General features: G+C 38.5%; 1 protein-coding gene across 2 annotated transcripts in view; it reads left to right on the top strand.

Annotated features, from left to right (window-relative positions):
• Positions 1 to 8,866: 8,866 nt before the first annotated feature.
• Positions 8,867 to 13,746, top strand: part of CD109 (CD109 molecule) — a 142,764-nt gene continuing 137,884 nt past the window's right edge. The window contains exons 1-3 of one of the 2 annotated variants that reach the window (XM_079146499.1): positions 8,867 to 8,923; positions 9,151 to 9,350; positions 10,408 to 10,580. In XM_079146499.1, the coding sequence (XP_079002625.1) occupies positions 9,277 to 9,350; positions 10,408 to 10,580 (247 nt within the window). In that variant the 5' untranslated portion in view covers positions 8,867 to 8,923; positions 9,151 to 9,276. The other variant, XM_079146498.1, reaches the window with a different exon arrangement.

Here is a 13,746-nt window from a genome sequence, read left to right as displayed (position 1 = left end):
GCAAAGCAAAAGTATTAGGTCAATGTGACAATTTTTATGTATGGGTAATGTTGACCTGGTTTAAAAACCTAAACACAGAGTCCTGGCTCTACACCCTTTGAAAAATACGTTCATTTAATTCTTTTCTTTTTGCACTGCTGGAAATTGAACCCAGAAGTACTCTACTACTGAACTATATCCACAGTGCTTTTTATTTTTATTTTGAGACAGGGTCTCATTAAGTTGACTAGGCTGCCCTCAAAGCTGCTATCTTTTTGTCTTAACCTCCTGAATCACTGGGATTACAAGTTTGTGCCATGACACCTGGCTTTTTCTTTTTTCTTTCCTCCCTCCCTCCCTCCCTCCCTCCCTTCCTTCCTTCCTTCCTTCCTTCCTTCCTTCCTTCCTTCCTTCCTTCCTTCCTTCCTTCCTTCCTTCCTTCCTTCCTTCCTTCCTTCCTTCCTTCTTTCCTTCTTTCTTTCCTTCTTTCTTCCCTTTTTTCCTTCTTTCATTCATTTGTTCTTTCTTTCTTTCTTTTTTAATAATAGTCATCCTAATGGGTCTAGAGTAGTTTCTATTATTTTGAAGCAAATCCCACTTCTTAGGTGGGGCTGTATTGATCTATTGGAAGACATACGGTATCTGGTTGTTTCTTTTGTGATACTAGGAGCTACTTAGGATCTTTGTTGAGGTCTTTGCAATCCAATATGGCAGTTATTAGTCACATGTGGCTCTGTAAATGTAAAATAATTAAAATTTAAAGTTCAATTTCTCAGGTGCACTAGTCATATTTCAAATGTTGAATCAACTCGTTGTTCATGGATATTGTACTAAGTTTTCCATAATCAGAGCATTTTCATAATCACAGAAAGTTGTATTGCACAGCACTATTCTAGATATATTAATTCATGAATAGTTGTGACATTGTATTATTCTTACATTCATTTTATATTAACTAGTTGGAAAACTTTTATAAAGAGAAATTTTCCCAACTCTACTATTTGGTTATCCAGTGATATAGTTCATATAGGAAAGTCAGGATAGTGCTTAATTCTTTCCCTTTAATGAGTTCATGGTATAGCATTCTCTAGAAATAATTACTTTGAAAATCATTACTGATACATGCATTTAAAAATGTCTTTCTTTCTTTCCTCTTCCTCTTCTTTTTCTCTTCCTTCTTTCCTTGATAGGCTGATTGGTCCTCATGGAAATATTGTTCTGACAAATGGAACATGGCTTTGATCAAACTTTGGTAACTGCTTTGGTAGACTGAATTATCATTTCAAATTTTCTCCCATCCTTATCTTTAACATATAATTAAATTTGTATTTCTTCTAACAGAAAAGTAGAGCATGCCACCTATTCTTGACTCTGTCCTTGACCATGGAGAATGAGAAACATGGAGTTATAAGCTGCCTAAGTTGGCTACAGACTTGTGATCTGAAATAAAAGTATATTGTTGATATTATTTCAAGATTATTTCTTTGATAATTAATTAGTCAGTTAGTTTGTTTATAAATCATTCTGTTGGGTGATATCTATCAATTTCCAAGATAGTATTGGTGGAGGTCATCTTCCCCAGATATTATGTTGTTAAAAATATTATAACGGGGAACCATGCACTAGCATCCTGGTGACTTTGTAAGAACTCAAATTAGTTGTGATTCTGTCTTCTTTAGTACATCATTTTTTGGAAAATACTCTTTAGTTTTATTGTGATTTTTATGGTAATTATATCAATATTTTAATTTCTAACTTGTGGACTAATACTAAATGCACAAATTAGTCTTTGCCAGAGATCTTAAAACCCTTGTAACTTCCTGAGGGTAGGGGTGCTAGCTACTATGTTGTATTTGGTCTTTGAACCTGGTTCCTGGCACAGAGTTCCTAAGAATAGAAGTGTTTGACATATAGCTCCTAAACCCTTTGGAATTTCCTGAGTGATAGGATTATATATATATATATTTTCTAATGAGATAACTCTTGTGGGTTTCTGCATGTCAAACTATGATTGTGAGTTAGAGGAGAGGGGCTGGAGATAGAGTTAATAATCAAACATTCCTATATGATGAAACCTCCACAAGTATCCCTCAATTATTGGCTTCTGAGGACTTCTGGATTGTTGAACACATCTGCATGCTAGAAGCATGGTGCATCTGAACTGCATAGGTGCAGAAACTCCTGTGCTCTGGAACGTTACAGACCTTGCCCTATGTATCTCTTCATCTGGATGCTCATCTGTATCTTTATTATATACTTTATTAATAAACTGGTAAGCACAAGTAAAGTGTTTCTTTTATGGTTTGAATCTAAAATGTTCCCCAAAGGCTCATGTGTTGAAGTCTTGGTCTTTAATGCAGCAATGTTCAAAGGTGAAGCTTTTAGGGAGTAAGTGGATCATGAGGGCTTTAACCTTATGGATTAATCCATGAATGAATTTGTGGACTTTTGGGAGGTGATGAAAACTTAGGTGATGGGACCTAGTTGATGGGAGCGGGTCTTTGGAAGCATGCCTTTGGGGACTGTATCTTCTTCCCCAGTCCCCTCCTGACTCTTTTTCTCTCTGTTACGAAGTGAGCAACTTTCCTCTGCCATGCCCTTCTGCCATAATATTCCGCCTCATGTCAGGCCCAAAGTAATGTAGCCAGCAGACAGACCATGGATTGAAACCTCTGAAATCATAAGCCAAAATCTATCTTTTCTCATCTAAATTGTTTTTCTCAGGTTATTTTGGTCACAGCAATGAAAAACTGACTGACACAGTTTTCTCAAGTTCTGTGAGCTGCTCTAGCAAATTGACCAAATCCAAGGAGAGGATTGTGAGACCCCAATTTATAACTGGTGTGTCAGAATCACAGATTACAACCTGTGTTTGCCATTGGCATCTGAAGTGGAGGATCAGTCTTGTGAAACTGAGTCCCAACCTGTGGGATCTGATGCTATTTCCAGTTAGTGTAAGAATTAAATTGATTCAGAGAAAAACTAACTGTTGTCCACTGGAGTACCTTCTGGAGAATTGATTGCTTTGTCAGTATGAGGAAGGAACCCCATATATTTCATTAATCAGAGGTGAAGTGTATAGAAGTGAGTGTATGGGAATAGGAAAATACTTTGGTTTGGTTTTCCTTCTATTTGTATACTACCTTTAACTTTAATATGCGTATGCCTTATTTCTTGATCCAAAAACAGTAGGCACATAATTTTTTATTTCATAAGTTTCTTAGCTTCTCAGTCATTCCTTGAATTTTCCATCCCAGTTTTCATTTTTTGGGTACCAGGGATTGAACTCAGGGACACTCGACCACCACATCCCAGCCCTATTTTGTTTCTTATTTAGATACAGGGTCTCATTGAGTTGCTTAGTGCCTTGCTTTTGCTGCGGCTGGCTTTGAACTTGGGATCCTCCTGCCTCAGCCTCCCGGGCTGCTGGGATTACAGGTGTGCACCACTGCGCCTGGATTCTCCAGCCCAGTTTGACTTCTTAAATTTTGTCATCTGTTATTTTTCAATTTTTTCTGTTTCCACAAATTTTTGTACATAATGATGGGATTTATTATGTACATGCACATAATAGAACAATATAATTTGGCCAATATTACTCCCCAGCACGTCCCCGCTTCCTCACCTTCCCACTCCTAATGGTTCTTCTCCTCTGCTGATCTTCCTTTGATTTTCATGAGACCCTCATCCCCACCTTTCTTTTTCTTTTTCCTCTCTAACCTCCACATATAAGAGAAACCATATGACCCTTGACCTGACTTTGGCTTATTTTGTTTAACATAACTCAAGTTCCACCCATTTTCCTGCAAGTGACATAGCTAGATTTTCTTTTTATGCCTGAATAAAACTCCATTGTGTATATATGCCACATTTTCTTTATCTGTTCATCCGTTGATGAATATCTGGGCTGGTTCCAAAGTTTGGTTTTTGTGAATTGTGTTGCTATAAACACCAATATGCATGTATCACTATAGTCTTATGATGATTTTAAATCCTTAGGATAAACACTTAGAAGTGGTATAGCTGGGATGTGTGGTGGTTCCAAGCCTAGTCTTTTGAACTTTTTCCATTTTAAAATATTAACGCCATTCACATTTTGTTCTGTAAACACACTCTATTTCACATATTTCATCTATCTAAGGTATAGTTTTAAGATACATCATTTGCTCTATGTATTATTACCAAGAAAAAATAAATTTCTAGTTATGATTATAAAGTGCCATTGATTTTAAGTTCAGAAATGTTAAAAATGTGCAAATTGGTTATTTTAGTCACGATGAAACATTGTAATTAAAATTTTAAAACTTGCGATGTGGTCTTGCTATGTTGCCCAGGCTGGTCTCAAATTCGTGGGCTCAAGTGATCCTTCTGCTTCAGCCTCTTAAGCAGGTGGGACTACAGGCATGTGCCATCACATCCAACCTCATTTTTCTTTATTAGTGTTTTATCCTATAAGTTATAAATCGAAGTACAATACTTACAATGACAAGATTTTATATATATATATATATTTTGCTGCAAAACCACCTAATGAATCATATTTACATTTTCTTTTTTAATTCAGCATTTTGTTTCCCCTTGAGTTTCTAATTTCCCTTCCCTTTTATTGCACTATTTTACTTTATCACGGTCTCAATTTTCCATTGTGCATCTATACTATTAGGATTTCTTTATTTCCCTCAGGACCTTACTCCTGGCATTTTTTCTGGTGGAAATTCTTTGCTGTCTGGGATTATACATACTTTTACCTTTTTCTTGGCTTATTCTTTGGTTTGCTCAATATGTCCTCCTAAAGTAATTTCTTAAAAACAGTTCATAGAAAGCAAAGTTTCTGAACCATTCCACTTACGGAAAATGTTTTATCCTATATTTGTTTTTGTTTGATATTTTGATTGGATATGGAATTCTAATTTTAAATTCTGGACCCTCATATAGAATATTAAGGACATGCACCACTATTATTATCACTTGTTAATTTCAATATCATTCCTTGTCTACCAGTGGACAGGGACTTCCTTCTGCCCCTAGATACAAAAAGATTTTCAGGGTATATTCTGGTGTTCTGCGCGCAGAAATCTATCTAAATAGTACTAAACTAGATCTCAAATAGAAGATGGACATTTGTAGACATTAATTCAATATATAATATATCTGAAAAAATTTAAAATATATTTTAGATGTAGAGGGACACAAAACTTTTATTTTATTAATTTATTTTTATGTGGTGCTGAGCATCGAACCCAGTGCCTCATTCTTGTTAGGCAAGTGCTCTACTACTGAGCTATAACCCCAACTTATATCTCTGAAATTTACAAAATTTGAACTGTAAAAATAATAAAAAAAATTTCTAGTTTGTGGCATGTGCTCAAAATCAGTAATGAATATTTTTTCACTGTTTCTCCCAATGCCAACTTCCCTGGTCTGAGACGAAAGGGATGGAAGTAAGGGGTTCCTCTGTTACTTCTTATGATCTGCTGGTGAAACTTTTGCTTCCCATTCCTGCAACATAGGGCTTTTAGTTTAGAAATCTCAATTTCAAGAAAGAAAAGCTTCCACTAGGGGACACCGTGACGGTTCTGTCAAATTTAAACAGATTAAGACTGCTACCTTGCCTCTTGGGGTCCCTCTTGCCCGTGAGTCAATGGCCAGAGAAGGGGTTATTCTGGCTGGAGTGATTAAATGATCCTTATCATCAAGGGGTTGCCACCAGACATGGAGATAGAGAGTACTTCTGGAATATAGAGGAAAGCCCCAGGGACATTTTTGGGTATTCAGAAGTCCTGTGATTAAAGAATAGAAACAATAATAGAGGGTAAAGGAATATTTGCAACACATTAGGTGAAAGTATGATTTTTCTGTTTTTCTGAAACTAAATAGTTAAAGGGATATATGTGGATGCCAAGTTGATGAGGCATGGGCTTTGGTGGCTTTGTATTGTGCCATCTTCTGTAAGACAGAGCTCAACAGCTCAGATTTCCCTTCACATGTGATTCTAGATTGTGTTGGCCACAGGACATTTTGTGTGAATTTGGAAGCCAGCAGTGAAGCAGAGCTATATTCTTTTTACCCTCTCAAGGGCAGGATGGAGAGCAAGGCAGGTAGGAACACTTGCTGGTAGCAAGTGCTAGCTCACTTTTTGGTTGTGGGGTGGTAATCAGGCCTGCAACTGCTCAAGTTCTCGGAGGATCTCCTCCAGTTTTTCTGAATTGTGGTCCAAGCACATGTGCAGCTCTGAGTGAAACAGCTTCTCCTGCAGGTTATCCATGACACTGAAGTTGGAGGTGGTAAGGGGGGCATGAGTTTCAGTTCTCTGTCAATTTTTCCTCATTGTTATCTACATTTAGCTTTTCTCCCTTGGTGACTTTAGGCTTTTGGTAACTTATGGTGACTTTAGGCAATGACCTGTATCAGCAGCTCCTACGATTATTTAGTGTCTGTCTCACTCCAGTCTGCTTTTGTCACTGAACCAACAACCTAAAGATAGCTTTGAAGGGACATGGGAAGAGTTTGGGATTGTTATCTTGAAAATTATTCAGTTTTCGTGGGAAAACATACATAATATTTTTGATTTAAAAATTAATGAATTTGTCAGGCATGGTGGCACATGCCTGTAATCCCAGTGATTTGGGAGACTGAGGCAGGAGAATTAAAAGTTCAAGACCGGTCTCAGTAACTTAGTGAGGCCCTAAGCAACTTACAAGCCCCTGTCTCAAAATCAAATAATGGGATGGCTGAGTGGTTAAGCATCCTTGGGTTTGATCACAGTACTAAATAAATAAATAAATAAATAAATAAATAAATAAAAAATAAGAAAGGAATTTTACTCACAAGTTTCTAGGATGCATCCTCAAAGACTATTAACAAAAGCAGCATCATTTTTATGTTTTCTTCTTAGAGAAAAAATAGTACATATTCATCATAAGAAATATGGCAGATTCAGACAATCACAATGATTCTGATAACATTTTGGTGAACACCTTTCAAATCTTTCTTTAATATGTGTAACTATTATGAGAATGTACACTTTGTTTTTATGAAAGTGAAATCCCATTTAAATTCTGGTTTATTGAGCAGACTTTTCCCACTCAATATCATGAATATTTGTAATTTGGCAGCATAATTTTTAATTCACAATTTTGTATTACATGGATATCTAGTCATTTATTTAATCCAACCTATTATTGTTAGATGTTCAGGTCATTTTGAGTTTTTCTTAATTAAGAAAATCAAAATTCTGAGATTAACATTTTTCATAAACCTTTTTGTGTGTGTGTGTGTGTGTACAGCTGTTCTGTACCAAGCTTGAAATAGCCTCATCTTTATACAAATTCAAATGCCTAAATTTCTGTAGGTTTAAACCTTTCAACAAATGTGCATTGTGAGAAGGAAGGCATAAATTGGGAAGGTGCATCAGCTCAAAATTTACAGATTTAATTTCATAAAATAACTAGGTCATTCCTAATGACCTTCCTGTAGGTCATTTTGGAATGCAACATTATCAACAAGTCTTTTAGAGTCCCTCTTATATCTGCTTGCCTGAGTTTACTGTCTACTACTCTGAATTGAAAGCTTGAGAAGTATGTTTATGATCTCAACTTCATTTTCTCATCAGTGTCCCTGAATTGTCCCTACCTATAGAATGTCCATGACCCACTGTCTGCTGTTATGAAGCAGGAATCTCAGTCCACATCCTGGACTGCTGAATCAGCATCTGCATTTTAATGTGATTCTCATACACATCAGAGAGTGAGAAGCACTATTTAGACCATGACACTTTGCCCACACTTGCACCTGACCCTCCTCTTTGAATTACAGAGGTGAGTCCAGCCCTGCAGTAACGGAGGTGTCAGGAACAAGCAGCTTCTGACACTTCGGACAGTACCCTCTGAGACACTTCTGACTATACCCAAATCCAGCATGCACAGGGGGTCAGTCACTAAAGATAGGCTGCCCTGGGAGAGGAATAAAGGATGCTTGCAGGCTGTTCAGCTGGGTGAGAAAGGGTGGAACAGGAAAGGGAGGAAAGCAAGTTCCTGGACTCCGTAAACCACAGTTGGTCTAGGTGCTACTTTCTCCCTTATTTAGCACATAGCTGTGCCATGAGACATTCTTTTGCTGACCTCTTTTCCGTTTGCATTTTGCCCCATATTAAAATGTCACCATCTAAAACTTTTCCATGAATTAGAAAGTTTAAGTTGTCAGAGACTGAATGTGCTATTTTCCAGCAGTTTCTGGCAGTTCCCCTTGCTTTTATGGTGTAGTCATGGTGAAACCTGAGTCATCTGAAGATGGTGGCAGTGCCAAAGAGGGTGGCTGGGGAAGAGCTGCAGACAAACCAGGAGAGCAAGAGCTGGGGATCAATAACTGTTGAGCACCATCACCACTGGCCTCCTGCTTTCATTCCAACAGGCCCTAATTGTGTTCAGACAAATTACCCCAGGATTTACAGTTCTAATGAATACTTCCTGAAGTAAATGTGTCTAGAGGGATCTGTAAGTATAAAATTTTCTTCCCAGATAATTGTTTCTCAGAGTTGCACGAACTGGGGATCCACCTCCCCACCTTCCCCCCGCCCCCGCCATGGCACCCAGGGCCACACGCATGCTAGGCAAGTACTCTATCACTGAGCAAACACGTCCCTCCCCACCTTCCTTCAAAGTGTAGGAACCATAACACGTTCTCGAAGAGGAAAGCAATATACTTCAGTTTTTGTGTTAAGGAGAAAACGTTTTGCTCTGTTCCCAAGCATCACACAGCTACCCAGCAAAAATACTTGTTTGGCGTGCTTGCGCGCGCGCGTGTGCGTTTGCATTTCTCTCAAATTCTGACTCATAGTCTGGAGGACAATGATTGATTTTTTTCCACTTCACATAGTTGCTATGAATTTTTCCTCACAAGGATGGGCTTGTTTATTCACTCTGGGCACCGCTGGTAGAGCGCTAGTGTAAATAGTCCGAGGAACCCGGTGGGCCGGGGAAGTGGGCGCCCTCTGGTCTCTGCGGGTAGCAGGGATGGTGGGGCTAGGTTGGGCTGACCGCTTCTAGAGACTGCTTTCTAACCCCCTGGATTGGCGATGTTTGCCAGGGCTGCGAGAAGCGCCATTGTGATGCGGGTGGGAAGGGTGGAGCCACCTAGTCCTGTCTCAATTTAGATCTCTCACTCCGCTTTTAGGCGCGCCCATTTCAGATCGCTAACTCTAGTCGGGGGATAAAATTCGAGAGGAAGTGGCAAGCCACACCCCGCAGTGCCCGCGAATTTCCCCAGCAACCGACTTTCGCCAGAGCAGAAGCTGCTGAGATGCCGGGCCCGCCGCTCTTGACCGCGGCCCACCTTCTCTGCGTGTGCACGGCCGCGCTGGCCGCGGGCCCCGGGTAGGAGCGCGGACGCGCGGGGAGGACGCGCGGGGAGGGCGCGCTGCGCGGATGGGCCTGGGCCGGGGCTTCTGGAAGTGGCAGCGTCCGCGCGGCGGCAGTCCCCAGCTGACATTAGCCTGGATGTTTGACCATAGGTCGCTGCAGGGTGGCACTCCATGGGACAGTTGCTTTCTCCACCCGTAATATTTAAGCGTCTTTCTGGTCATAACAACTTTCTAAAGAAAGTAATTTTATTTTTAGTTCACGTTGCCTCTGCCTTTTGCTTCTCAATCTTATACTTCCAAATAATGTGCTGCCTTCTCTCAAAGACATGATAATTTTTTTTTTTCTAAACAGCAAGTCTCAACTTTGGAGTTGTCAAAGTGGGGCTCAAGTACCTGAAGCATGGGTTCATAAGGAAGATAAGAACTTCTAGATAATAGTGCCCCATTCCTAAAGATTTTCGCAGTTGATCCCTAAACTGTAGCTTTAGCAAAGAAAGTGTTACCTTAGTGAGGTTTTTTTTTTTTTTTTTTTTAATACTTTGTTTCACCTGGAAGTTTCACCACTGGTAGTTTATTTTCAGATGATATATATATTTTTTTCTTGGCTGGATGCCCAAGTATAAAGCTTTGAATAAGAAACAGGCAAAATCCTAGTCAATTTTTTTTTTTTTAAAGTCCAGAAAAGCAATCACACTGGGATGAAGTTATCTGTAAAGTAGAAACTTGGAGGCTTCTAACTTTGCCTGTAAGTTCTGCATAACCCAGTGTAAGCCTTTCACATCATAGCTCTGCTTGTGCTGTTTGTGGTTTATAACATGGAAATAATAACAAGCCTTCTTTTAATAGTGGTACATGAATTACTGCATTATAATAGTGTTTTGGGAAATTACTGTTGTTTCAGTAGCATTTAACTGCATTGCTAAATGAACCAGTGGGGCATCGTTAATTGTAAAACTGCAATAAGCGCAGTATGGAGAGTCTGTCTCACTGTCTATGAAGTTGGAGGGTCACAAAAGAACGGAGATATGAGGATAAAAAACTTGACTTTTCCTTTCTTGGGAACTCTTTAGGCCCCGTTTTCTGGTGACAGCCCCAGGGATCATCAGGCCTGGAGGAAATGTGACTGTTGGGGTGGAGCTTCTGGAACACAGCCCCTCACAGGTCACAGTCAAGGCCGAGGTGTTCAAGACGGTGTCAAACCTAACTGTCTCTGTCCTGGAAGCAGAAGGAATCTTTGAAAAAGGTGCGTGGATTCTTACTCCTCTGCAATAAAAATTGGAATATGTTAATAAAGCCATGTATTAAATAGTGTGACAGAGGACCCCAAATTCACAATGACTTTCATAATACACATTTAATTCTTATTTATGGATCCAAAATGGCATTCCCAGGGCTCATCCTAGTGGAGATTCAGACACCCAGGTTCCATCCATATGTAGCTCCATCATCATCAAAATGTGGCTCCATAATCTGCATGTAATCTCTCATCTGGGAGGAATTTTTGGGCTAGGCCTACAAATGGGACATGCTACCATTGTCCATATTCAGTTAGCAAAGGAGGCTGGGAAACATGGGTGATGGAATACCACAGAAGAGAAACTCAGGTAGCTAAAAGCTTGTCTCTGATGCAGACCCTGGTTATTGGATGCAGAAAGTTTTTATTAAATGAAACTGTGGGAAGGAAAAGAAGAGCTAAACAACAGTTAAAATCCAGTTTTATGGAATTAAAAAACTTTTTAAAGTAACAAGAAAAAAGAGAGAGAAATGAGAGCCATTGTAAAGGAACCAACACCTCTTGTTTCAAGTTTGAGTTTTAATCTGGCTCATGATTATATTGGCCCAGTAAATGTTTTCCTTTTCAGTATAAGGGAAAAATAATTTAGAGGGTCAATACTTAAAATACTTAAAATGGACACTTACTGTATTTTTTTCCTAGTTGCAAAAGCAATATATTCTCAGCATTTGCAATTTGATTAATACTACAAATAAAAGAAGTAAACCTATATCACCCATGATTATGCCACCCAAATATAAGCACAATTAATTGGAAGCATATTTAGATATTTGTTAGAGGCCAGAATTTGAAGCATAAATTCCTATAATGTTAAGAACTATCTTCAAAAAGTCATTTAAGGGAACTTGGTGAAGGATGGATTGGATTCTACAATAGTTTTTTTTTTTTTTTTTCCTCGTACCAGGGATTGAATCCAGGGGCAATCTCCAGCCCTTTTTATGCCTCAGCTTCCTAAGTCACTGGGACTTCAGGGGTGTCCACTGCACCCAGCTACAATAGTTCTTTATAGAAATGTTTATCCTCTACCAGCATAGAGGAATTAGCACTATCAAATGAGATAAAATAAAAGTTTACCTGCATTTGTGGATCTCTCTCCAGTGGAAGGTAACCCACTGGGTGGGTAAATTTGGGCTAAGAATTAAGGAGAGGAATGTGTGTGGGATGCCAGGTCACTTTGTTACTGAGAGGAGCAATTCAGGGAGGTGGGGGGCCTTGTTTTTCTGGAGAGGAAGAGTATGTTAGTTCTTAACATCTGAGTTGAAGTTCTAGAACTGATCTGATATTAGTTATGTGGTCATGGGCAGTTTATTTAACTGCTCTGAGCATCCATTTACTTATCTGTAAAACTGAGATAATAAAACCAACTTCCCCAGGCAGTTATGAATTTGAAATCAGCACGTGATAGTCCTATTATGCACTTAATACAGAACAACTGCTAATGTTATTAGTAATAATACTGAAGAAGATGCAGAAAGCATAATTTCCTTCTTCACTTGGAGTCAGGCCTCAATTTTGATTATTGAACTGTTGTTTCTGAAAATGAATGAAACCTGGTCTTACATTAGTAGCTAAAGAAAATATTGATGTATTAAATCATAGGAGATGATACTTAAGGTAGTCCCACATTTGCTATTTATTCATTAAAAATTTATAATTTTGGCTCTACTTCTATGGCAATTTTACTACAGTGCAGAATTACAGAATAACAGATGATTTTGAGAAATGTTTGGTCTTTGGACATTTACATACTCTTATTCTAGAATTTCTCTTGCTGTTGTCTTCTCTGTAGCCTCTCTCTCTCTCTCTCTCTCTCTCTCTCTCTCTCTCTTTTTAAATATTTTTAGTTGCAGATGGCCACAATGCCTTTATTTTATTTATTTACTTTTATGTGGTGCCGAGGATCAAAGCCAGTGCCTCACACTTGCTGGGCAAGTGCTCTATCACTGAGCCACAACCACAGTCTTATCAGTCTCTCTTTTGCAACAAATAGTACCTGCACTGTGGCTTGGTTTTTAACTTGATTAGATTTTTTTCTTTTGGGAGAAGTGTCCCTCATGTATTCCTGGGAAGGATCAGTGCTCAAGCCTAGGTTGGAAAACCCTGCCCAGGGAACAGAATGGATCTCTGAAAAGGAAAGAAGGAACATGCTGCTGCTTTCTTGGGCAGTTTTTGACTGTCAACATGGAGTTTCATTGAAACTGCCATTGCTAGGAGCATTCTCTCTCTTTCAAAAAAGAGTTATTCTTTTATCAGAGCTGTGAGTATTGTTCTCAGAGCAGGTGCTTCCTGTAAAGTTAGGACTTAAGGATCAAGACATTTCTCCCTCCTTGTCCTTAACATCCTTTATCTAACTTCTTACAGCCTTTGTTTATGTAACAATTTGTAGATAAATGAGGACTACTAAATCTGGGTCTGGATCTTTATAAAATTCATGTTTTGCAATTTTTCCCCACTACTGTAAACACAAACAAATACATTTTCAATCTGATAGCTTCATCAACTTTCTCTGCAGGCCCCCAAGAAAAGACTGGTTGTAACAGATTTATCTCCCAGAAGAGTTAAGGAGAGGGACTGATTTTGAGTGGCTCAATTCCAACGGTCCTTGACTTTTTTAGAAATGCGTGGGGTGGGAGTGGGGGTATTTTTTTTTTTTTTTTTTTACCATAACCCAAATGTATTTGTGGCTTAATTTTTATTAGAAATAGTAATAACTAATGAATTCAGATTGTAGAATGTGCTTTAATAAAGGCAGTAAAATATGTCTTTTCTTCAGGGGAGAGTTCATTTATTTGATTGACAGATATACAGAAAATTTTATTTACATTTCTACACTTGAGGCCAGCAGCATTGATTGCATTACAATTATTCTTTTTTTTTTTTAAATAGATTAGTCCTGTACTTATTGGGGATTGTTTATTATTATTATTTTTTTGTGAATAATAACCCTTTAGAAAAAAATGTTTCTGCTAAATTTTATGGAGTTCTGTAAAGTATATTAGTCTTTTTTTTTTTTTTTTTTTAGTACCTGGAATTGAACCCAGGGGCACTTAACTACTGAACCACATCCCCAGTCCTTTTTAATATTTTATTTAGAGACAGGGTCTTTTTGAGTTGC

This window comes from Sciurus vulgaris (genome assembly GCF_902686455.1).
Source record: "Sciurus vulgaris genome assembly, chromosome: 7".
Lineage (NCBI taxonomy): Eukaryota > Metazoa > Chordata > Mammalia > Rodentia > Sciuridae > Sciurus > Sciurus vulgaris.
This window is presented reverse-complemented; position numbering and strand designations above follow the sequence as displayed.